Raw genomic sequence first — 26,575 nt, forward strand, 5'->3', positions numbered from 1 at the left:
GTCATCGGCGAACTTGGCTAGTCTGCTTCTGACTCCAATGTCCACATCATTAATGAAGATGTTGAACAGTATGGGTCCAAGGACAGAGTCTTGATGCCACTGGTCACAGGGCACCATGACGATTGACTTACGTCAGTTACCACCCTCTGGGTCCGACCACAGAGCCAATTCCCCAGCCAGCAGATCGTGGTGGATTCAAGGCCACAATTGGCTAGTTTTGCCAAAACGTGATCATGGGATACCAGATCAAAGGCTTTTTTGAAGTCAGATGTATATGACATCAATCTCTTCTCCCTTGTCCAAGTTATAGGTCACCTGGTCGTAAAAGGAAATGAGATAGGTTAATCAAGATCTACCCGCAACAAACCCATGCTGGCTTTCCCTCAGGATTTTGGCGTCGGTCAGTCCGTTAAGGATGGCCTCTTTAATAAACTTTTCTAAGACCTTCCCTGGGATAGCGGTCAGTCTAGACTGATCAATGTGAATATATCATTCATTTGGACATTTGCAGTTAAATGGAAGTAGATTCTGAGATTTGCCTGGGTTGTGTTCATTGCAAGGTGGGGGGAAGTATGATCTGCTGTATTACCCCTTTAGCATCTGATCTGGGTGGGAGAGATGTGGCTTGGGCCATGGCATGAGTTTGAGCAGCCTTTAGAGCTATTGCAATTTGTTTGTCTCAATGGGTTCCAGGTGCCATTCTGTGAATAAAGGGGTGCTGACACAGGGCAGCATTCTGTCAAAACCCCTTTCCTCACCACAACTCTATACTGAGAAATGGAGAGCAAGAAGGGGGCTGTACATCTAGTTCTGTTAGTCCTGGTAACACTGTGGATATCCTCAAGTAGTGAGTTATCCTTGGTGGCTTATGAAATCTACCTCCCTTCCCTCTGAAAGGAAGGAAACCATTTTAGATTAATAAAACTCTGTAATATGAAGTGTAAGCTTGTTATGTGACTTTATAAATGGAACTTTTGACATGAGTAGGTATATTTAATGAGTTTTTTAATCTCGCCTTTTATTCCTATATCAGACCTGGTTCCCTTATTCTGCATGCAAGAAAAAAACCCCCAAGCATAAAGTTTAAATGAAAATGCCTAGTCCTCTACATATGCCTCAAACTGTCAGCACAAGTGAAAGTTCTTTGGTGTCTTACTCTTCTTCATTATTTAGCAGTAGAAACCCTAGATGAGTCTGAGCCAGATCCTCATTTCCTGCCCTTTTGGTATGCTTCTGTGCTTCCTTTTTCCTTAAAGGAGGCCCAAAGATCTGTTATAGAAGCAGCTAGAAACGACCACCTTACATTATTAGACACTTATTTCTCTACAGGCTTCATTTGAGAATCTTTAAGTGAACTGAATGTGGTACAGAGGGTTAAGAGATTTGAGTGTGGTTATTAACTATTTCATTAATTTCCCGATTGAATTAGAACTAATCACTTTACCCTATGTAACTTTTTTCCTAGCAATAAAACAGGAGTAAGCATTTTAAAACATCTTGAAATCTGTGCACCTAACTTAAGGAATTAATGCTCGTTGTTGTAGAACCTGTCCAAGAGCACTCAGCAGCACTAGGAATTGAAAAATGTGTATCTTGCTTCATGTTATATAATAAAAATATATTTTTGCTTCATCGCTGCAGCTACACAGTCAGGTCAGATGTCTGGAGAAGGTAAAGCTGGTCCTCCAGGAGGTAGTTCACGTGCAGCATTTCCACCAACTAACAGAGGGCGAGGCCGTTTTCCAGGTGCCATTCCAGGTGCGGACAGATTTCCTGGACCTGCAGGGCCAGGAGGACCACCGCCTCCTTTTCCAGGTAAAATGCCAGAACACTTGCTTAATTTCTGGGTTACTGCTTTCTTTTCTTTCTTGCATTGTGACAGTGCTGGTCTCAGAAAGAGCGCTGTACTTTTATTGAGATCCAGGGATTTGATTCAAGATACTTTTTATATTGAATGGTGAATTTTAGTGAAAAACATGCTATACCTCTTCACTGGTGGTGAGCATACATCACTTGACTTGAAATGCTTGTATCAAAGGCACTGGGACAGGTATAAATAATTGTGATTTACTAAGGATTAGTTTTTTACATTTTTGGAAAATTTATTTAGTATGCCAGGAGGTATTTGCACTAGTTTTAAGGTAGATGCCTTTTACCTTCGTACGGGCTTGACTTCTCTGAAGCGTAACTTAAGTTGTTTCGATGGTGACTAACTAGTGACAGTGTGCATACTATAGAACAACATGGGAGCAGCACCACAGTAATAGCTCAAATGTCGAGAGTCCTACAGCTTTAACTTGTACCCCTTAAACTTGAGCTAATTGACTTATTCATTAGCTAGGTCAGGTTTAAAGCACCACTTAACTTGAGCTAGAGACTTTTGTGGGTGGACAGGAATCAGGTCAGGGTAATGCATGGAGATATATCTTAAGCTAACACTGCAGTGAAAACAAGCTCTGTGTGTGTGTTGTGGGGCAAATGTAAAGCTCTTTAAACATTATTCTGTAGGAGAAGTAGTAGTCTGTGACCACTGAATTAAATGGGACTGTCAAAATGAAATATTGCTAACTTAAGAACATAATTAGTTAATTTGGCTACAGATAGCAGTAATTTTTCCTACCAGTATTTGTGGTTTTATGATTACTCTTCCATATTTTTCAAGGACTTTTGTGTTTTCTCTCTGTGAAAGATCTGCACTGATTTACAGGAGCTGGAAAAGATTTCAGACTTTGTTGCTGTTATAGCTAACACCAGGTGACAGATTTACACATGATAATGTAACTTTTTTTAACATTGATGGTGTACTTTCAGATATTAGTCAGTAGTCAAGTAACTGAAATTTGCCAGATGTTTATTTGCCTTTTTGAAGGTGAGAATATATGATGCTTGCGTACACTCTTTGGTGATTGGGGGAAGTCTTGGTTAAATGGCTCTAATTACAGAAATAACGTTGTATTCCCCCCTTTTTTTTCAGCTGGACAGAATCCACCACGTCCACCCCTAGGTCCTCCTGGTCCACCAGGCCCTCCAGGTCCCCCTCCTCCTGGTCAGGTTCTTCCTCCTCCATTAGCTGGGCCTCCTAATCGCGGTGACCGTCCTCCTCCTCCAGTTCTGTTTCCTGGACAACCCTTTGGTCAACCTCCACTGGGGCCACTTCCTCCTGGACCTCCACCTCCAGTTCCAGGCTATGGCCCACCTCCAGGTCCACCGCCACCACAACAGGGTCCACCTCCTCCACCAGGCCCTTTTCCCCCTCGGCCCCCTGGTCCTCTCGGGCCACCCCTGACACTTGCTCCTCCTCCACATCTTACTGGGCCACCTCCAAGTGGTCCCCCACCTGCACCACATGTGAATCCAGCTTTCTTCCCCCCACCTGCCAATAGTGGTATACCTACTTCAGACAGCCGTGGTCCACCACCAACAGATCCATATGGTCGACCTCCACCATATGACAGAGGTGACTATGGGCCACCTGGAAGGTGAGTGCTTTTTGTTTCATGTGCTTTATAGCACACACATTGCTTATAGGAAGCACCAAATTCTTTTACCTTTTATGCATCAGCTTTTTTGCTTTCTTCAGCAAAATATCTGTCAGAGGGTTTTGCTAGGACTTAGGAGTATTTTCAAATGCAGTATCAGTTTCCCCATTCTTCCCTCTTTGACTCCTACTTTTTTTTTTGTCTTCAGTATTCATAATCTTGCTTTTGCCACTGACCGTTCGCTCCCTCATGTTTTGTCTGCAAATATGCCTATCATTTCCTGTGCAAGAGATTGAAGTACATACTTCTGTCCCAGCTGCACTGCTAGGAAATCTGTATCTTCATCTTTGCTTCTTTTGACTGTTTGACAGCTGTCATCTTATGGCCTCCTGTGTCCAAGTTCTTCACACACTAACCTGAGAAAAAATAATGTTTCTTACAAATACAGCACTGTTATGTGAAGTACAGACAATAAAAAGAATATGGAATTCCTCAAGCAACCCCACTGTTCCCCACACTTCAAGATTCAATTGAAAGTCTCCTTGCATCAAAAACCTCCATGGACTTGCTTCAGCTTCTGAGACTTTACCTTTTTCCCAGCTCCATCTGTTCATCTAGTACTGACCTTGCTATATAGTTGGGAGAAGAGTCTTTTCTTCAACTCATCCCATCTGGAACAGCTCCCTTGATTCTCTTTGTCTCAACTTTCATATCTTTCAGATCTTATTTGAAACGTCTCTTCTTTTTATGTACCCTTTTTGTTTCTCCCTCCTCTTGCTGTTTTCTTATTTTCTGCTATTTTTGTGTTTATGTTCTGTGAAATATTTTGGGATAGTACCTAAGAAAGGTAGTACACAAAATAATATATATTTATCCATATGGATCATATGAGTTATGATGCTTCCAGTATGAGGAAGACATCCTGTCCTTTTAATATTAATTTTGTTTTTCTCTTTGTTGATTATATGGTTCTGGTTTTTCAGCTTATTGATCAAATTATAAAGTAAAATATATTATTTATAAATTTAATGTTCTTACAATAACTGTATAAAAACTAGAGCGTTTGACATAATTGACTAAAATATAATGTTAATAAAACACAGTCTCTTTTGATAGTCAGTAGCTAGATTGTCCTCCAGTTGCTGGGTGGTGGGGGAGAAGGGGAAAACAAGGCAGAACCACTGCACTTACTGTCCAGTATTTTCATTAATCATGTCAAAACTACAATCCATAACTATTTAAATTGTCATTAATTATATATCATAGGCGTTTCACTGGAAATAACATGTCCATAAGAGAAAAATTACATATTCCATTCTATGGGAGGCACACGAAAAATAATACTCAAAACTCAGGGAGGTATGAATTTTTAGACATTTCCTCTTATGCTAAACTGGCTATAGGATCTTATTCCACTTCTTGCACTTAAGAGGATAGCATTGCTTATCGTTCTGCATTTTCTTTCTACCAGAAGAACTAACGCTGTTTTAGAAATATTATCCAGCAGTGAGCCAGTTTAAAAGTGTCATTTTTTCAGTCTCATTAACACCATCCTCCAGGTTTTCTGTATAATGCAGAAACTGGCTAATAGGAAACTACAAAATTGGAGGGAAAACTTGCTTATCTTCATTTAGTTTCAGTTAGTTTCCATTTTTGTGGAAACCAGATGTGGGTCATTGTTAAAATTTTAACAGCATTTAGTACTATAGAGGGGTATTTTTTTTAAGTGTAAGCTTGATCCTTTCCTAATAGCATAGATACCATGTTAAAACAGTAAGTTAGAGTGCTCTGGAGTTTGACCAGAAAAACTAAAAGTAGGAGTAAAGGCTTGAAATGTTGATCAGAAAATGGAGCATTAATAGTGCTAGACAGTATTTGCTCTTTATCTGTTTCACAGTGTGAAAGTCCTGGTCAAACAGAGCAGGAGACTGGGAGTCAGGAACTCATGAGTTCTAATTCCAGTTTTGATATAAACTCCATCTGTAACTTTGGGCAAGTCGCTTGACCCCCTTGCCTCAATTTTCCCATTCAGAAAATTAAACTTATACTTAAGTCCTAAGGGTGTTGTGTGTATTAACTAATATTTATAAATCATTTTGGATACCCAAAGTATTCAAGTGTTTCTAAATATTCAATGTAAATAAATGGTTCTCACCCTTAGCATTGCATATTTTTAGACTACAGATTTTATACTGTAAAACAGTCTTTCAAAACCAATGAACAAAACAAGCCTGCTTTCTGTCCTGTTTGTCACTTTGCTTAAAGTTGCAGATTTGAATTGTTGAACACTGCAATGCTATCTTCAGAAGCTTTAGCTAACTGTTTTAAACTTTAGTTTTATTACTTGCAGAGAAATGGATGCTGCAAGAACACCCTTAAGTGAAGCAGAGTTTGAAGAAATCATGAATAGAAATAGGGCTATCTCAAGCAGTGCCATTTCAAGAGCTGTGTCAGATGCCAGTGCTGGTCAGTAAATCTTATTTAGTGTCCCTCCCATTTTACCCCCTGTAAGCAATTTCTAATTTTCCCGTTTGGGACCCTAGAGATTTGAGGCCACCTTGAGCCTCCTCTCCCCCCCCCTTATTATTATTTTTTTTTTAAATGAGTGCTGGCCTTGCAGTAGGCACATCTGATGGCTTGGGTGCGTATCTAAATTTGCACTGCACTCAAATTTGTGTGATTTGTCTTCTGGATAATAGTTATAGACCATGTTCTAATAGCTGGTCCATAGCAGTAGCTTGGTTGGTTCTTGCAGAAAAGAACAGTTGTTCAAAAGGGAAATAATTTTACATAAGGAGGCTTAATTACAATTTGAAATATTTTAATTCACTAATAACCATCTGTTTTCTTCTTTGCAGGGGACTATGGAAGTGCTATAGAAACCTTAGTAACTGCAATTTCCTTAATTAAACAATCCAAAGTATCCGCTGATGATCGTTGTAAAGTACTTATTAGCTCTCTTCAGGATTGCCTTCATGGGATTGAGTCCAAGTCTTATGGATCTGGATCAAGGTAAAACTATCCTATTTCATCTATTAGCTGCAGTCCAAGCCAGCAAGATAAAAGGCAAAGAGGGGGCGGGAAATGTTTTTACTAATATCATTCTACAGATGAGGAACTGAGGAACAGTGGGGCTCATCTTTGCTCCAAAGTGCTGCGTTTATGTGTGTGCCTGAGATCGCAGCACTTGGAGCTGAGCCAGAGTAGCCCTGGCCAGCAGGGAGCCCAGGGGTCAGCCTGCCAATCTGGGGCAGATCTGATCCAGCTCAATGGGCGTCTATACACATGCAACAAAGGTGCTTTATTTAAAGTGCTTTAGGTTAATGTGCTTTAAAAAAAAATGTGTGCCATGGCTTCACGTAAAGTTCAGTTCTGTGGAGTAAGCGGCAAGGGCACCATGATTTAATTGCACTGTTGTGAGTGACAGGGTGTGTGCCATCTCCTTTGTTATAAAGAAAAAGTAAAGTAACAGAATAAAAATCAATTTGGTCAATCTTTATCATTTTCACAGCACCCTCCATGGAGGGAGAGGAGGGAGTGATTGATGTGGGCAGGGGGTGCACATGGCATGCTCTCCACTCTGCCATCTTAGTGAGCCTATCTGCAGCTGTGCTGAAAGGGGAGGGCATGTAGGAGATGTGGGGTCAAGAGACCCCCACCCCATAGTCCAGAACCCCTAGGGACTTCTGCACCCAGGGATATAAGAGGGCTTCTCTGGTCTCCAGTCTACTTCCCAGATCCAAGGCAAGGAGCAGGGTGTTCACACAGTGAGGACCAGCTGGCACACCACCCCATAATGTGTGCGTGGGCAAGCCCCACAGACAAGCCCCTTTCCTACCGTGCACTCCACCCCTGCTGATCACCCCCAAAAAGGGGCTGGCCACCTGAGACCCTCTGCAGCCAGCCCACTTACCATAACACTGGCAGGCTCCCCTGCCAGTTCCCCTGCACTCAGGAGGGGAGACAGTGGGGAATACACCCACACCCCACTGTCACTAGATGGCCACTGCACACCCCCCAAAGGGGGGAACCGTACACCACCTCCCCAAGACCCCTGCAATCCCCCAAGCCCTGCTCATCAGACCATATCAGGTTCCCATGCACAGTGGGGGCCAGTGAACAATACTCTCCTTACCAGAGTCCCCAAAAAGCCCCCCAGGGTCCTTTGCACATTTGGGGGAAGCGTGTTAAACACTTGTGCTCCCCTTCACAGTGACGGGAGGAAATCCCCTATTAGACTACCTACAGCTGAGGAAACAAGGTGGACCAAGAGAAACTCTCACTGGAGAATCGTGCGAGGAAGGGAGAGTGGACTGTGCGATACCTGACACAATGATGGGAATGCACAGTGGCAGGCTTTCTGCATTTGCAGTGACCTGGCCAACCACCTCCTAGCTACCTTGCAAAGTGAGTGGGGGAAGTAGGACCATAGTGCTGTGTGTGCTGGTGCCCTTGGCTGCTGAGTGACTCAACAAGGGCTGTTTTTTAAAAGTTATCTGACACGGTTAATTTGTCAAATTTTAAAGTTTTAAAACTGTATTTTTAAAATAAAGTAAGAACTACTTATGCTGGCTGGCTGGTGCAGAAGCTTCCCTTCTCCTGAACAACATGGAGAAAATGACCTTTTGTGGGTGACCCTGAGCAAATGATTGAGACCACCGACATAGCTGTAACGGCAGCAGCATGGAGCATGCCACTGGCCTTGCTGTTGCTCAGGGTCTGGGCAGGTTTCTGGGAGATGTCACAGGAGGTTTCCCCCCTTGTTGTTATGGGGAGTGCAGGCATTTAACCTGCTTACTCCAAGTGTACGTGGGCAGAGTCGACCCAAACAGGCTGCGGGGCCTGGGGCAGATTAGCCTGTGCGGGGCCCCATCCCTATCCTGTGCACCCTGGACCCAAAGAAGCTGCTACCACCGTCAGCATCAGGGGTGGGGAGCAACTGACCGGATGCAGAACTGGCAGTGGCGCGGAGTTGCCATAGCCGCTCTTCCCAGCTCTGCAGGGCCCCCCAAAGCATGGGGCCTGGGGTAGTCACCCCAGTTGCACCCCCCCCCCAGGCCAGGGACAGTCCTGTGCACAGGACCCTGTGGGGCAGGAGGGTCTTTGGGGGTCTTTGGTGCTGGTAGGGGTGTGGAGTGGAGTGGAGCCAAAGCAGAAGCCCCAGCCCAAGCTCTGCCACCTGGAGGAGCAGGGGTGGTGGTATGGACTGCAGCACTAAAGCAGATTTGGGAGGGCAGGTCTCCCCCCTACAGTCCACATGCTGCTTGGGTTCTTGGGGGATGTTGTGGTGGGGGTTCCTCCCCTTTCTGTGATAGGAAATGTGGGTGTTTAACCTACTTTCCCCCAAGTGTGCATGGAACCTGGTGGGGGGGAGGCTTTAGGTGGTCTTTGGGGGTATGGTGACTCCTCCCAGTGTGTTAGTTGGCCCTGAACTGGGGGTTGGGGGGGAGGCAGGTGAATTCAGGCTGGGGCAGGGGTGTAACTGAAACTAGGGAGAGCCCCCTCTTGTCTTCTAATTACTTTGCATTAACTAGGTGCTAATGAGCAGTAGCTAGCCAGTCTACCAGGACCGCTTCATTCAGTCTACCCCATAGACTGAAAGTTCTGACTCCAAAGAGTAGAGTTTTCCCAGACATGTCCTTTTTGAGCCCTCTTATCTCTGTCCGGGCAGGGTTTTTAAGTCTGACCAAATGTCTGGGATTTTGCTTTGCTTGATTGGTGGGAGCAGGGGGAGGGCGATCGGGCAGCAGGGAGCACAGACATAACTTCCTGCAGCTGCAGAGGCACACACAGACCTATGTGGTGTTCCCTGCTGTCTCTGATCGCCCTCCCCTTGCACCAGGGGAGCAAAGCAAAATCCCAGACATTTAGTCAGGGCGGTGGGGCAGGGTTGGGTTTCATAGATTCATAGATTGTAGAGTCGGAAGGGACCACAAAGGATCATCGTGTCCTGGCAGGAAAGAGAACCAAGGTCAGATGACCCCAGCCAGATGACCTATCAAGCCTTCTCTTGAAGACCTCCAAGTTGGGTGATAGTACCACCTGTCTTGGAAGCCCATTCCAGATTCTGGCCACCCTTACTGTAAAAAATTTCTTCCTAATGTCTAATTTGAATCTACTCTCCACTAGTTTGCACCCATTATTCCTAGTTACTTCTAGGAGTGCTCTGGTAAATAGCGCATCTCCAATTCCCTGTTGTCCTCCCTTGATAAGCTTATAGGTGGCTACAAGGTCTCCCCTCACATGTCTCTTATTAAGGCTGAAGAGATCCAGATCCCTCAACCTCCCCTCGTAGGGTCTTTCACGGAGGCCACTAATCATGCGAGTGGCCCTCCTCTGAACCCTCTCCACATTTTCCGTTTCCCTCTTGAAGTGTGGCGCCCAAAACTGGACACAGTACTCCAAATGTGGCCTGACCAATGACGCAGAGAGGGGGAGCATCACCTCCCTCAATCTGTTGGTCATGCATCTGCTAATGCATGACGAGGTGCAATTGGCCTTGTTGATGGCTTCATTACACTGCTGGCTCATATTCATCTTGGAGTTGGCTATGACTCCAAGATCCTTCTCAGCTGCTGAGCTGCTGGGGAGGTCATTCCCCACCCTATAGGTGTGCTGGAGGTTCCTCCTCCATAGGTGGAATACCTTTCATAGTTTCATAGTTGGTAGGGTCAGAAGGGACCTGAGGAGATCATCTTGTCTGACCCCCTGCTGTGGCAGGAAAGAGTACTGGGGTCAAATGACCCCGGCCAGATGTTCGTCCAGCCTTTTTATAAAGATCCCCAGGGTAGAAGCCAGCACCACTTCTTTTGGAAGTTGGTTCCAGGTCCTAGCCACCCTGACAGTGAAATAGCGCCTCCTAATGTCTAGCCTGAAACTACCCTCTGCTAGCTTGTATCCGTTGTTTCTTGTAACTCCCGGGATTGCTCGGTGGAACAGGGACTCTCCCAATGCCTGCTGGTCCCCCTTGACTAGTTTGTGGATGGCCACTAGATCCCCTCTCAGCCTTCTCTTTTGGAGGCTGAACAAGTTCAGATCCCTTGGCCTCTCCTCGTAGGGCCTGCCCTGCTGACCCCTGATCATGAAGGTGGCCCTCCTTTGGACCCTCTCCGTATTGGCCACATCCCTCCTGAAGTGTGGTGCTCAGAACTGGACGCAGTACTCCAGCTGCGACCTGACCAGTGTCACATAAAGGGAGAGGATCACCTCCTTGGAGCTGCTTGAGATGCATCTGTGGATGCACGGCAAGGTATGGTTGGCCTTCCTGACCGCGTCCTCACTTTATCGGCTCATGTTCATTGTGGCATCAGTGATGACTCCAAGATCCTTTTCTGTCTCGACACTGGCAGAAGGGAGTTCCCCAGCCGCTGATTCTTCCTCCCCAGGTGCATTATCCTGCACTTGTCAGTGTTGAACTCATCCTGTTCTCATCGGCCCACCCCTGTAACCTATCTAGATCCACTTGCAGCCTGTTCCTTCCTACTAGCGTACCCACTTCACCCCACATCTTAGTGTCATCTGCGAATTTGAACAGGGTGCTTTCTACCCCCTCACCCAAGTCACTGATGAAGATGTTGAATAGTGCGGGCCCGAGGACCGAGCCCTGGGGAACCCCACTGCCCACATCCCTTCAGGTCGAATAAGACCCGTCCACCACCCTCATGGTGCAGCCCTCCAGCCAGTTAGTGACCCATCTGACTGTGTAGGCATCAACACCACTGTCTCCTAGTTTCTTACTGAGAATGGGGTGAGAGACCATGTTGAAGGCCTTCCTGAAGTCCAGAAAGACTATATCCACTGCGACACCTGCATCCAAGGACTTGGTGACCTGATCATAGAAGGCCACCAGGTTGGTTTGACAAGACCTGCCCTTAATGAACCCATGCTGGTTGCCCCTGAGCATAACCTCCCCTGCTGGCCCTTCATGGACATGTGTCATTGGCTTGGCAGTGAGGGGCAACAGAATAGGCAGGTGCAGGGCACCAGCATGTTACTGTCCCCCTGCCCTGCCCCTCCCCCACATGACAGGTGTACTTTTTGTTGGACCTGGAAATATGGTAACCCTACCAAAGAGCCACCTATGGGGGCTGTCTGTGGGGATCTTGAGGGCTTGCAGAGGCATGGAGCTGTGTCTTGAGCTGTGGTGCGGGGCTGGGGCTCTACTCTGCACCCCTACCAGCCTGTGAGACTGCCCCCAGCAGCCTCCATAGGTGACTCTTTATGGGGTTGATTGAATGAGGCAGTCCTGGTAGACTGGCCAGCTACTGCTCATTCACACCTAGTTAAGATAAAGTTAATGGTTCATAGTCTACCAGTGCTAGAGCACCTTGCAGCTTTTTTGAACTAGAGAAGCTTTGCTGGGAAATAATTGCTGCAGTGTCCCACCCCAGAGACAGCTTGTACAAGGACAGCTGTATTTCAGGACACTGTGCAATGTAAGGTACTGCCTATATATGGGTTATTCTGCTGAGTTGTGTATATCCATTGCTGGTCTATGCGCAATGGGCTACATTCTGCCTACCAGTTATACCAGCTTGAATCAGGAGTGACTCGGATGAAGCCAGCTCCAAACAGCAGCTGGGTTAAGCACAGCACATGCACCAAATGTCTCGTATTTTAAGGCAAGCTGCAGTGGACTAGAGGAGGCAGACATTTCTGGCTTAGGGCTTTTGCAGCTGCCTTGTCCCCAAACACAAGAGTACAGCCTCTGGAGTGTCCTTTAAACACACAGACACACATTTGACAGCAAAACAAGAGTGGCGTGGGCTTCCATCAGTTAGCAGCATGAGCTTGAAACCAAACCCACCCTGTTCCAGAATGATTGATGTTTGCATGCCTCTTGTAATACAAACAACCCTGCCTGGGAGATCCTATGTAGATAGATGTGAGCTTTCCTCAGCATTGACAATAGCCTCTTGCTTGGGCTCAGCAGAACATGAGATGACACTGCTTCAGAGATTCCTCCTCTCTGACTTTCTACAGAGTGAGAGGGGGAAAAATAATGCCCAAACCAAAACTGAACAGCGTCACTCCTGTGCGTGCTGCGATGGGGAGGAGGTGTCTTACCCACGCCCTACAGTGTGCATGGGACCCTGGAGGGGGGGTTTGGGGGGGGGGGGGTCTCTTGGGGCAGGGGGGGAGAGTTGTGACCCTTCCCCATACCTGGAGTGTCAACTTGCCCTTCAGTGCTGGGGGGGTTGGGTGAATTCCAGTTGCACTTAGGTTTTTACCCACTTCCCAGAGCTTGCACAGGACCCTGGGGGAGCTTTTTGGGGTCTCATGGGGGAGGGTGCCTTCCCCTAGTAGAAGTCTTCCCTTGCAGGCTCTGCAGAACAAAACTTGCATCACTGGCTATAATGCACTTTTGGCAGTGGGGAGATCAGTTCCCAGTTTCCCCTTTTTGCACCCTTTTCCCCACCTAGTGGTATATTTTGAATAAATAAAAAATAAAACCAGACAAAGATGCTTATTTTTATTTTTGAGGGTTTTTTTATTTTTTCAGTTACATAGAGGAGAATGTTTTGAACTGATACTAGGCTGCTGGCTGTACCTGGTGGTAGCAATTAGGAGTTACCACTTAGCAAGCCCCCCTTAAATACACCTGTAATTAAAGCGAATGAGGTATTTTGACATGTACTACCCCATTTCACCTTGCATTTAAAATGCATCCAACCAACTAGCTTTAATTAAGGCTATTTTTGCCACTTTAAAAGCTCATTAAAGGCAGTCATGTGCATTAATTAGGGACTTTAAGTCTGCTTTAAATGGTGAAAATCATCATGTGTATAAATACCCAATGTGTTGCAGAGGTGCTGGTTGAGGCATGAGGGTGCACCAGTGCAGGGCTAGCCAGCAGGTGACTCTTACACTGAAATGTGAAGCAAATTGGTTAGCAGTGCTCTTCTGTGTTACAAATCAAGGATATATTATATTTAAGACTGGAGTTCTCAATCTTTTTAGACTCAAGGCACCCCTTGGGAAATGCCAGCTTTTACCTTTCACTTACGTTTTCCAGTCAAAAAACATAGAGCAGTTCTGTTGAAAAGAACTCAGAAAAACTCTAACAGCTCAGAATAATTATGATGCTGTGGGCTGCTATTTGAAATCTCTGGGTTTATCTTGTGAATAATGTAGGCATTTGCACACCTGACAGTAATAATATTGCACAGCATCCTTAGAAGAAACTCATAGCATTTCAGGGTGCCGCAGAACCCTGACTAATAATCACTGCCTTGCATTCAGATATACAGAGTTCTTAAAAAAAAAAAATTTTGACTTTCATTTAGCTTGGGTACTGTAATATTGCTGCTGATTATTTATTTATTTCAATTTTAATAACAGTGTGTCCCTACAAACTTTTGATACCTAGAATATACCTAAAAAGGCCATCACACTGTTGCAGCAGCCACTCTTGATTATGGAGCACTTCCATTCTCACTGGCAGCTTTCTTTTTGTCTATTTGATTCTCTCTGTCTTTTTCTTTCTCTCTTCCTTTCAGTCCCCAGTGCTAACGGCTCTTCCCAAATGTTAGAACAGTGGGGGCAGCTTTTTGGCAGGTGTGCCACAAATTAATCCTGTGCCCTCCCCAAGTGCTAGTGATCCCTACCTTTGTTTTCTGCTCCCTGCAGTGGGCCACACAGACGCTGCCTGTGCCACAGGTGGCCACAGGTTGGCCACCCCTGTGGTAAGATGGAGTAATGCTTTTGTGGTGTACAATAGATAAAAAGCAGCCAATACCATCTCTATGCTTGGTGTACCAGCATATCTTACAAAATAGTTTCATAGTTTCTAGGGTTGGAAGGGACCTGAACAGATCATCACGTCTGACCCCCTGCCCTGGGTAGGAACGAGTGCTGGGATCATAATACCCCAGCCAGATATCTATCCAACCTCCTCTTGAAGACCCCCAAGGTAGGGGAAAGTACCACCTCCCTTGGGAGCCCATTCCAGAGCCTGGCAGCACTAACCATAAAGTAATGCCTCCTGATATCAAACCTGAACCTACTCTCAATCAATTTGTGGCCATTATTCCTTGTTATCCCAGGTGGCGCCTGGGGGAACAGAGCCTCACTTATTTTCCGCTGGTCCCCCCCCAGTGAGTTTATAGATGGCCACCAGATCCCCTCAGTCTTTTCTTGTGGAGGCTGAATAGATTCAGGCCCTTTAGTCTATCTTTGTAGGGCCTGGCCTGCTGGCCCCTAACCATACGAGTGGCCCTGCTCTAGACCCTCTCAAGGTTAGCCACATCCCTCTTGAAGTGCGGTGCTCAGAACTGGATGCAGTACTCCAACTGCGGCCTGAGCAGTGCTGCATAGAAGGGAAAGATCACCTCCCTGGACCTGCTTGTGATGCATCTGTAGATGCACGACAAGGTATAGTGAGCCTTACTGACCGTTTCCTCGCATTGGCGGCTCATGTCCATCCTGGAGTCAACAATGACTCCAAGATCCTTTTCAGCCACTGTGTTGTTGAGAAGGGTGTTCCCCAGCTTATAGGTATGTTGCAGATTCCTTCTCCCTAGATGCAGCACCTTGCACTTGTCTGCATTAACTTCCATTCTGTTCTCATCTGCCCACCTCTGTAACCTGTCTAGCTGTAGTTGGATTCTGTCCCTCCCCTCCAGTGTGCCCACTTCTCCCCACATCTGTGTCATCAGTGAATTTGGACAGCATGCTTTCCGTGCCTACCTCCAAGTCACTGATAAAGATGTTGAACAGAAATCTGAAAATGAACAGATATCTATTCCTTCCCACCACCTTCTTTTTTAGTCACTTCCATTTTATTAAATGGACAAAACTCAAGCTTCTTTCTTTGGGCTTATCGGTGTCGACTCTGTAATTTGAGTAAAAATTAATGAAGTAATTTCTTTTAGAAGACGTGAACGATCAAGGGAGAGGGACCACAGTAGGTCGAGAGAGAAAAGCAGACGTCACAAGTCCCGTAGCAGAGATCGTCATGATGACTATTACCGGGAAAGAAGCCGTGAGCGAGAGAGACATCGTGATCGCGACAGAGATCGCGACAGAGAACGTGACAGAGAACGGGAGTATCGTCATCGTTAAAGAAGGTGGGCATGTTAGTTTCATGCTTTATAAGTATATGGTTTCTTTAATTAATAGCAGTAAGTTTTGGCAGTGGATTATTTATATGGTAAATGTCTATATTTTAAATGCTCCAGCAGTATGTACTGAATCCTTTCTTCTTGTAGCATCTGAGGCAAACTTCGGTAAGTAATGAGAGGTAACTATCTTGTCTTGGTGTGTGCGTGTGTATGTGTGTTTTCTTCTGATTGCATGTATGTTTAATTTCTGTGGTGTGGTATTGATCTTAGCAACTTTTTGGGTGGGGATTAAATAAATTCTTGAAAAGCCCTTAAGTCAGCTTAATGGAAAAAAGTCTTTTATTGGTATAATGAAATGCTGAAGCTTAGATACCCACTACTCTTGATCACATATTTCAAGATTTAAACAGTAAATTGTGATTGTTTTAATGTAGGGGAGCACTTGCATACATCTAAAGCTTATCCTTCACCCTTCACTGTGACCAGACTATGGCCAAATCTGTGGTCCTTGTTAGGGTTCTTGCACATCTGGTTTTCTCTTGGTTTCATTGGGAGTTTTACTTGAGTAAGGGCTCTAGCAAGATTTGGTTCTAGTTTGTAAAATGTTACCTCTTAATATTTCAACCTGTATTCTCTGGTCCTTGAACTAAATCCAGATGCTGTCCCATGCTAGTTGTATGGCTTTTTGTGTCCTTCATAATTGGTTAGAGGTTCAGCTCATCATGTAAAGACTGATGAATTAATGTATAAATGGGTTCCTTTTCTGCTGTTTTTATATACACTGAAAATTGTGTTTCTGTATACATCTGTGGTCCCTTTCTACGTTAAACATGAAAGCAGCTATGTAGTAGTACTTTGAGTAGCTGCCTAAACCCTCAATTGCTAACTGGAAAAATGGATGTTAATGTTCAGTCCATATGTAAGCAGTTTTATATATGTGCACCACTCTGAGGATTTTGAATTGAAGTTGTTTGTTCCTTATATGATATAGAACAGAAATTGGTCTCTCTCGGTGTCATTCAGAAATCCCTCATCTTTACCTTGATTTAGAGCAGTTCCATATTACCTACATTAAAACTCAAGCTGTGAAAACATGTCTGTTGAAACTTCATTTGTTTTCCTTAAAATTTTTGCTTTCATAGTTGTATGTGGCATTTATTCATAAAGATTCATTCAAATGGATTAATAAAACCAGAACAAAACTGTTAGTATTCATACAAATTTAGTATACCTTAAGTGAAAGGAATTGTGTAATGTCAGCTTCTCCTGGTAGGCCTTGAACACTCGGCATTTCAGGAGAAACCCAGATCCTAATCTTACAACAACTGTACCTCACTTAGAATACATATTGTCTTAATACAAAAAAATAAATGTGTTGAAAAAGCAGGGCATGCCTTATAAATTATACATTTAAGTTAAAAGTAGTGATACGCTTTATTATCTTTCTAAGCAGGGTGGAGTTAAAGAGAAAAATATTTAATTCCTAGATCTGCTAGAAGCAAAACATAACCCTAAAGGAGCAAAATGGCCACACTAATTAATTAGTATTAAAATGAACTGTTCTTGGTTCATACTTGGTGGCTAATCCAAGGTGGCCCCAACAAAGGAGAATCAGTGGGTTAAATGAAAATTGGTATGATGTGATTGACATTCCGTTGATCGTAATATATCCTTTAAAATGTCTGTGATGCTTACCAAAAATTTAGAAATATTCTTGGAATGTCGGGGAGGGAAGCAGGAAAAGGCCATTTTGGTTTCTGTATATAAAATGTCAAAACAGAAGTTTCAAACTTTCAACACTGAATGTAGTTTCTTTCTTTTAAAATGGATTCTCCCTAGCTATCACAGGTTTTTCAGACATATTTGTATTATATGTAGCCAGTACTGTGTAAGAAGTAACCTGTTTGGGCTGAATGACAGTTTTATATTTCCAAGATTTCTTATTACCTCTGTTGTATACAAGCAAATTGCATCAGCAGTTGTTAATAATTTGGACTAAATGCTTCTATGTGCTTTAATTAACCAATTTAATTTTTCATGTATTCAGACCCTGTGTCTGTTTTTGGATCTTCTATGCTAAGTATAGATAATTTCTCCCACTCTCTCCGTTACCCCCAACAAAGTGTCTGAGGGGAACAGCTGTTACATTTGATTACCAAAAAATCTTTAACAAAATTTTAAATCTGGTGCTCAAGTGTATGGTTTATTCGACTCTCGGTATGTGTGGAATTTGCATATACAACTTCCTCAAGTCAGTGTTTTGTGTCCTGAGACTTTCTTTTGGATTCGGAGAAGTTGTATAGATAAGTGTCTTTGCAGCAAGAGACGAATAAACATATGATTTAAAGGGAATTTATAGTGGCCTGAATGTAAATGAGAGGTTTGTATTTAACAGCTATATTGTAAACATTGTCTTGTTACTGTCTTATGAAAAAAGGGCCTAACTTTTATGGTTTTCTGTAAAGTACTTCAGTAATTTGGCTTGTGTGTGTGTGCATTTTCACCAAGATGTATGTCTTCATACATTTTTTTTGTTTTGGGGTTTTTTTTACATGACTTTCTTTAAAAAAAAATAAAAATCTAAAGTTTCCCAATTGCTTACTAAAAATAACAATAATTCCAAGAGGAATTTTTCTCCCTTTTGCCTACAGTCTTTTACCACATAAAGAGCTTATCTGTGTGCCTGCATGAATGGCATCTATTTTCCTCTCTCTTTCTGTGTACGTTTAGTAGTGCCAGAATGCCCTACGAGCATATTTAACGAAAATGTTACATACTTACTTTAGAACGGTTTTAAAGGTCCATTGTAAATTTTTGTATATAGTGAAACATTAATCAGTTGTTTGATTAATCATTTGTCATTTGTATCTAATTACATTCATATGTAGATGGATTAAATTTGAGTAATTTAGTGTTCTGTAAGGTTTTCTGGAAAAAATCAGATGTACCATTTCAGATTTTTTACACTTCTGTTTGTACATTTAATGTTCCAAAACTGAATTGTCATGAGACTCTTATGCGTTTTTACTTGGACAGATTCTGAGTTTTTCTTGACGTCTGTCTCTTGGTATCCTAAGAGTAATAGTAAAATTATCAGTGTAAAAGTCCAAAAACATGGTGAATCTGTTTCAGAGGAAGGGGAGAAAAGTACAACTTTCTGACCTTTTAAGTAACCTTTAAGAAAACAAGTCTGTTTTGTTAATCAGAATCTCTTATGCAGAGGGAGAGTAGCAGAAAAATGAACATGTACAAACAGAACAGTAACTTCATCAACCTGATTCCCCCACACACACCTCGGGTTTGGTTTTTTTTAAAGACGTTTTTTAGTTTACTTGGTACTTCAGCGATGTATTTCAACTGTTAAACTGTCTTAATCTTAATCCTATTGTCTGAATTTTTATAACTATTGAATGTTATGTTTTTTTTATTTTCTGTTTTTGTTGTTGGGGTGCTGATTATTTTCTAATTAAACTGGAATTGGACTGGCTTACAAAGAGAGAGTTCACTAATATTGTAGTTTTCAATATGTATGTAGTTTTTGCTCAGTTTTCAGAGCAAACTGAGCTCTCTGATTTTGTGTTCTCAAACCACTGTAAGCAAAATCCTTAAACCTTCTGCTGTACTTTCTTAAATACTCTCCACAAAAGGTACTCGTGGCCTTATTTAATAAAAGATTTTTCAGTATTAGTGTGGTTAAAGCACAAGTGCAGGCTTTTGACTGTTTAAAATAAAGATAGCTTTACCAGGTCAGTTCTTGTTTTCTTTGGGCAACAGGGTGGGTGTTGAATGCTTATTAAGACTTTGTTTTTAAACTTGCAGTTAGTGAAGAACGCCTATTTTACAAATTAAAATTTTATTATTAAAGCCAATAGCTATCAATTTACCTTGAGTGGACCTATATGGTAGCATTATTCAGTGCCTAACTGTACTCAGTTTCTTGACATTGTTGCAGAGCTAGTTAACACTGGGATAGTACTACCATTTTTTTTCAGCAGCATATATTGCATCTTATGGTAAAAAATGCTGTATTTGAGGAAAAGTAATGAGAATCTGGGTACTGAAAAAGACAGTGATGGTGATGGACTGTTCACTCTTACTTGGTTCCTCCTTTCCTTGGATTCCTGAAAATTGTTTGTTATTGTTAAATAATTTGGCCTTTTTGGTAAATCCTAATGTTCCTCATAAAAGGATATCAATACTTTTTGTGCATTGATTGAATGCCTGAAGTGCATCATGGAATGAAGAGTGTAAAAAAAGCAAAACAAAAAAACCCTTCCACAACCCCCCCCAAAAGTGCCACTGTTTTGTGCCTTTACTTTTTGTTATGTAAAATAGTCTAAGTGTATTAATTGTTATTGCCTTAATGCTTTATGGTAATGAATAGCTTCTGCTGTAAAGTATACAGCGACTTGGTGCTATTTGGTATCTTGGTGCTATTGGTATCTTGATAATTTCCTAAAATAAACTAAAATTTAGCCCTATTAACTCCTCTTCAATTGTATAATTGTACAATATTTGTTAATACTGTAGGTATATTGTATCTCTTTCTGTAACTTTGCTCATGGGCTTGAGATTTCATTATTTTTCCATACCCTGAACACTTTCCCTTCAATTCTTAAGACAGCAGCTGAGAGTGAAGCTTAGGTTGTAGAGCAGTTCCATAAGAAATCAGTCTTTCAGGCTACTTTACATTTGGAAACTTGGGAAACTGCAGTCAGAAGGATGGTTGGAAATGGTATTCAGAGAGGAAATTAATTGAGCCTACAGTATCCCTTTTTGCTCACTGTGGTTTGAAAACTAAGCTGTCTTTTCAGAAAAAAATCTTTTTTTTTATCCTCTATGTCAACTTGATCTGCCTTTTGGTGTTTCCTTTATCTTGATATGGTAGATATTTGGTTCCCAGCTTTATCATTTGTAAACTAAAATTAGTTTTTCAGAGGTATTGAATCTTTGATTTTTAATGAATTCTAATAAAAAATGTTGTATGCTCTGTAAAAGAAATCTATTTGATTTATGGATAAAACATTAAAGAGTTAAAAGTCTAATTTGTTAGGCACATTGGAAAATGCAAATCTCTACTGAACATGCTATATGACCAGGTGTACATTTTCAGTGATTAGACAAGCTGGGTTAATACAAAATGCTTCTGATGAATGAATCTAGGATTTGGGAATATACTTTTATTTTCTTCCCTTTAATTTTTTTTATGTGGGGTGGGTGTGGTTTTGGTTTCAAAATATGACTAAAATTAAGCAAAGGTGTAAGGTAAGTACAGTAGTACTAGAAGTCAGCCAAAATGTTAAAAAAGGCAAAAAAAATGATTGTGTACATGTATATTAAACAACTACATGTATGTGCTCTGAGCAAAGCAGTTTAGAATCAAGATTGAAGCTCTTTTGTTCTCAACCTATTTTGTCTCAGTTTTGTCAAAAACTATAATCCCAGCTATTACATTTTGAATCCTGGGTTGAATTGAGGAATGAGTTTCAGCCTTGAAACTGAATTTTTGTAAGACTTTTACCTTTGTCTGTAAATTTTTTTCTTTGTATCTAGAATAAGATTTAAAAAATAATTTTATTGAAATACATGTGAAGGAACCATTAGTATCTGATTAAAAACATCTGTATTTTTTGCATTTTTTTTTTCAAATGTGAGCGTATTATGAGTCTGTACCTGATCCTTGAAATTACCTTAAATTTGTTTAGAGTACTGTTATCATTTAACAGGTGTATGCCTATGGAACATTTATGGTGCTCTGAGAGTTGTCAGACTCTTATATCCTAGCTGTTAAAATACTGATACAGATACGTAGAATATTTAAAAAATAGCAAAGCTGCTACTGCAAGCTACTTTGAAAAATATCCAAAGGACCTGTTGATCCAAATTATAAAATTTGTAGTTATTTTCTGTGTTTGAAAAACAAAATATCCAAAGCTACAGAAGAATAAAGAGATGAGCCTCCTTTCTTTATAAGGTGTTGAGATTCTTCTGTAGAATGTTGGGGTCATAGACCAAGATCAGAGGTTTAAACCATAAGCAGGCTATTCTTCAGCTGACATTTTAAAATCTGAAAATTTGGGTTTTATTAATGGGAACGTTGAGAAATGGTTTGCTTTATGGTAACAAGCTTACACAGCTATAATGCATACTGGGGACCGACAGCTGTTGATGATTCTTAAACCAACAGAAAAGTGGTATTACCAAAAATCATTGACCGAGAATATTTTACTATGCAAACTTTTGTTATTTATTCTTGATGGAACCATTTTGTGCTTGATGGAACCATACTGAAATGTTAATATATGCTCTCGCAGACTTATTCTCTCTGTTAGGAACCATAAACTCTGCTAGGATGATGTTAAGATTTTCTTTAAACAAAATTTGTGTCAGTTTTGGGGTATATTAGTTTTTTGTTTTGCTTTGTTTTGTTTTTCCATCAAAGATTCAGTACAATATTGCTTGTCTTAATATATTGTAGTGCCCTAAATTTAAAAATGTTGATCGTGTACCCAGTGTACCACAGGTTCTACAGAAAGAAGCCTCTGCATTTTCTCAGATACCCTAACAGATTATCCCACAGACCTTGCATGTTTTGATGCTCATACTGTAAATCAGATTTATAGTGCTCTTGGATCTGTTAATTGTCACATTAAATGTGCTAATGATCCATGATTATTTTTTTTATGCTCCTCTGAAATACCGACTCCCATGTTTGCCTGCAGGGAATACGTTGTGATCACTGTTTTTGCAAGTTAAGCCTTAAAAGCAACTGTAGAGAATTTGGTCTGTTTTGGAGGAGAGAATCCCCAGATATAGCTGGCAGTCAATATATTTGCCACTTGATAGCACAGTTCAGTTTGAATTTGAAGAGTTCCAGTTACTAGTTCAAATTTGAACGGTTCTGGGACAGACCCTTTCTTAGAGTATAAACTTTTGATTTTATATATTTTTAAAAATAAGTCAGTGCTAGTCATTTTTTGGGAGGATAGGAGATCTTGTTAATTATAGTTTTGGTAAACACTTACATTGGTTCCTAACTGCCTCAAGGCTTCTTAGTAGTGAAAGAATTCTTGACAGCTGTGTACTGGTATGTGTTCATGAAATTACATCTCTAAATGTCTGGTTTTGAAATGACCAATTTAATATGCTACTTTCATTTACATTCATATGAAGTTGCTGATTGTTGAAATTGTGACGTACTGCTGACATGAAGCTAACTAATTGTGTTTCATAATGGCATTCAAATAAAACGTCTATGTATGGAATTATACCATCCAAGTACTATGTGAGCTGCTACAGTAGCTATTAGATTAATTCATTTAAAGAATTAGGCAAATTAGAAAGTAGGTTTCTTGTTTTTTTTCCTTTTAATGGAAGAAACCTGACTTCTTTATTGTTTAAATGGTACAACGTGGATTTTTATATTGAAATTTTGAAAGAGGTTTCTTTCTTAATTTGAGCCCTGTGTTGGTTTATCACTTGGCAAATTTTGTAACACAAGCCTCAGGCTCAGTTGCACAAGACACTGCACTGTTAAATGCAACTAAATTGTGAAATGCCCTTTTCATTATACATTCATCATTAATTTGTTAAATTAATTAGTTTAGAATTACTGTAAATAGGTAGGTAAAATGTAAATAACAAATCTGCTTGTGGTGATATCATCTAAGCAACTTTTCATTTATTGCAGTATGCATATTCTAGGAAACGTTCTATATAGATTCCATCACTCACAGAAACAGCTATTTTTTCTCTCATGGTTCAGTGTTTAACTGTTTGTTAAATTATATTTCAACTTTCTGGTACATTTAACATATTAAAAATACTGTATTATTCTCTGAGAATTTTTCAAACAAGTAGCTACTGCTTCCATACCTTCTCTTTGTGTTAGATTTACATTATGGTAGATGCACGACTTGTATATGTATAGTTAAGCCAACATTTTTCTGTGTATTATGGGGACTAGCAAAATCTACATCACAAATTTTGACACATTACAGCTGAAGGAAGAGGAACACCTTGCAAGACAAGAAACATTCTTCAAGGAAAGATGCTTGTCCAGCAGTTTGCTTCTTGTGATTGAACTGAGCCTGTAAGGATTCATGGATAAAATGAACAGGAATAGATCTGAATAAAGCAAATCTGCATACATGGTAACCAGTAGCTCTTTTACTTTTTTATGTTGCTTAATTGTTTTATTTGAGGGAAACCTGTGTGATTTAAAACTTATAGCTTTTGCAACTTTATTACTGGTTATATACATTTGGCAATTATAATGTGCAAGCAATTGGAAAAAAAGTCAAGTAAATGCTTGTTTTTATAGTAGTTTGTTCTTGTTAAAAATGTTCATATGATAATGTCTGTACACGGCACCACTTTGATTACAATAGATGTAGTGTTGTAATAAACTGTTTAATGGGGCTGATGTGTAAAGCTGTTCAAGTTATTTGATGTTTACACCTCAGGGAAAGTCTTGTGTTCAGCAATATTTAAAGATAATGTTACTATGAAAACATTTATACTGTCTTCAAAAAGCATTGCAATAACTTTTGCATAAGCATCAACCTAATCTTGCATTCAGTGAGTTAAGCATACTAATGTCACTCGCACACTTGATTTTTTTATATTAAAACAGGTGATGAGACAAAGTCTTTAATTCTATTTTGCTTTTCTAGCAATTTTTACATAGATGGCTTGTGAATTTGCTAAAAGGCATATAAAGCTGTAAAAACTGCAGTTTGACTGTCATTCTGTTATACACAGTCTGTCATCCTTTTTTGGGAGGAGGACCCAGGTTGATTTTACTTAAATTGAAATCTACAGTTTATACTCTGACTGATATTAACGTTATTTTTATTTAAACTATTAATATTGGGGAAATGTCCCTTTGAAAATACAGCTGCAGTTATTTATGGTTTTATATTAATAGGCTTTTGTGTGTTCCATTTTCCCCGAGGCCAGAGACAGTCTGTACGTAGCTGTATATTAGATAAATGTGATTGAAGAAACCAATTGTTTCCATTTTTTCTAGAGATCTATTCCAATGGGTGTGACATTTTTCTTGACCCTCTGGGGTTTCATAGGTTAACTCACACATCTGTATATAGGGAAAGGTATACAACATGTGCGTCCCTTGTTCACTGATGGACAATATTGAATCGTCTTAACAAAAAAAAATTAAGCTAATTAAATCAGTCATGAGGTTTTGCAAACTTACCTAAAAACATTGTAGGTTGGAATTCAAACTTTCTGAAATTTAGAACAAAAAACAAAGGAGACAAGCAGACTTCAAATACCTAATTTATTTCTAAATGTTGTGAGGTATGAAAATTAAAGACAATAATAGGCGATGGGTATAAGCACTCTTAGCAAATTTACAATTTGCTTTTGGCAGGCTTGTACAGGTAGATGTTCTTTCCTAAAAGTGGGTAGCTTTAACAGATTATTCTCAGAAGTTTTCACTTGGAACAGTTAGCTTGCAGAATGGGGCTTATTGTTTAAAGTTAAGTTTCAAGACCTCATTGACTTTAAAAGGTTCTCTCTCAAACAACTCTGATTTGCTTGTTACTGAATTTTAATTCAGTGAGTAAAATCCCCTTAGGAGGCTAAGTTCTCAGAGACTGTTAGGAAAGCATGTCTGTTGTACAGAAGCACTTAAAACACACAAGTCCAATTGACTCCATGAAATTTAAATATGTGCTTATGTGTTGTTTGCATAAGCTCATGGCTGTGTCCTTTTACTGAATTGGGGTTTATATTCTGTGCCATTGTAAAACCTTTGCATTACAATAAGAATTCAAATTTAATGTTTTTGTTACCTACCACAAAGCTAGATTTTTCTGACAAAGGCTGATGCCATTGGACTTAGCCACAGGCTTTTGTCCATTTTTATTTCTTAAATTGTATACCTCAGGTTCTCATGCATGGGATCATTGGTGTTTGTCAAACTATTTGCTATTGAAAAAAAATATTTCAGATGTATGTTTAACCCTGTTTAAAAGTGATAACTGCCTTCAAAAATTTTGTATCCTGAAAGTTGTATCAGACATCATATGACTGGTTTTCTTGTTTTTGTGAATAGGTGTTAGTTTCTGATGTAATTTTTAGCTTTGTTTACTATTGTGTGTAATAAGTTTAGGGGAAGAAATAACCTGCAATATGCCTATTAAATGGCAGGTAGCTAATACGGAAGGGGCAGCAGGTAAGTAATGTGTCTACATGGATAGAAATCTTAAACCTGTAAAAAGAAACTTTTTAATTCCATAACTAAAATTAAAGTAATTTTATGCAGGAACTGATATTTTTTTAGTCTAAATCATTTGAAATCTGAACTCTTTCAAGGAATACTGCTTTCTGTTGGGTGTCATTTCCCTTCCTTCATCCTTCTTATACAGATTCCATTGCTGACAATGGAGGTAACATTTTGAATAAAAGAGTTAAATATAAACTTCTGATGGATGTCTATGTAGATAATTAGCTGAGGTTCCAGTATGAAGGCAGTAATTTCTACCTGATTTCTTTCTTCATTGGAGTGGTTTAATACTTTGTAATTTAAATGATTCTTCAGTATTTTGGGTTTTTTTTCCGTCAGATCTGCTTTGGTTTAAAGAGGAAAAAAATGCAGGTGGGGGGGGTAAGGGGAGGGCAGAGAATGTTCCAAAGACTGTATTTGCACCAAAAAGAAGTATGTCCCAGTATACATTTCATGCTGTAACTGGATCTGAAGTGGAATTCCTACCTACCTAGCTTCAGATTATTCATATTACTGGCAATTTTCTGGGCCCTCTCAGGAACTATCATCTTGTTAACTTACTAATTTCTGATGATGCTTCAATTGCTGCTGAAGTGTTCTTTTGGTATTCAATTGTAATTCATCTGCTGTTGGTGAAAGGACAGATAGTCTGTTCAGAAGTGTTTGATGTCTTGTATGTGGGCTTTCATAAGTAACAGTCAAGTAGCATTGTAAGGCTCTTGTCCTTCACTTTAATAAAGGAATTAAAGTATGGCTTAATATAGTGCATGATAGAAGCAGCA

The 26,575-nt window shown here is 40.7% G+C and overlaps 1 protein-coding gene across 6 annotated transcripts in view; it reads left to right on the top strand.

Annotated features, from left to right (window-relative positions):
- Window positions 1–25,835, top strand: part of CPSF6 (cleavage and polyadenylation specific factor 6) — a 44,994-nt gene extending 19,159 nt beyond the window's left edge. The window contains exons 5-11 of one of the 6 annotated variants that reach the window (XM_019493408.2): window positions 1,642–1,815; window positions 2,975–3,479; window positions 4,746–4,838; window positions 5,830–5,945; window positions 6,338–6,491; window positions 15,353–15,547; window positions 15,659–20,586. In XM_019493408.2, the coding sequence (XP_019348953.1) occupies window positions 1,642–1,815; window positions 2,975–3,479; window positions 4,746–4,838; window positions 5,830–5,945; window positions 6,338–6,491; window positions 15,353–15,542 (1,232 nt within the window). In that variant the 3' untranslated portion in view covers window positions 15,543–15,547; window positions 15,659–20,586. Of the gene's footprint in view, window positions 1–1,641; window positions 1,816–2,974; window positions 3,480–4,745; window positions 4,839–5,829; window positions 5,946–6,337; window positions 6,492–15,352; window positions 15,548–15,658; window positions 20,587–23,541 lie in introns of those variants that run through there. The other 5 variants (XM_019493398.2, XM_014595881.3, XM_014595883.3 and 2 more) reach the window with 5 other exon arrangements.
- Window positions 25,836–26,575: the final 740 nt, after the last annotated feature.

This window comes from Alligator mississippiensis, chromosome 4 (genome assembly GCF_030867095.1).
Source record: "Alligator mississippiensis isolate rAllMis1 chromosome 4, rAllMis1, whole genome shotgun sequence".
NCBI lineage: Eukaryota > Metazoa > Chordata > Crocodylia > Alligatoridae > Alligator > Alligator mississippiensis.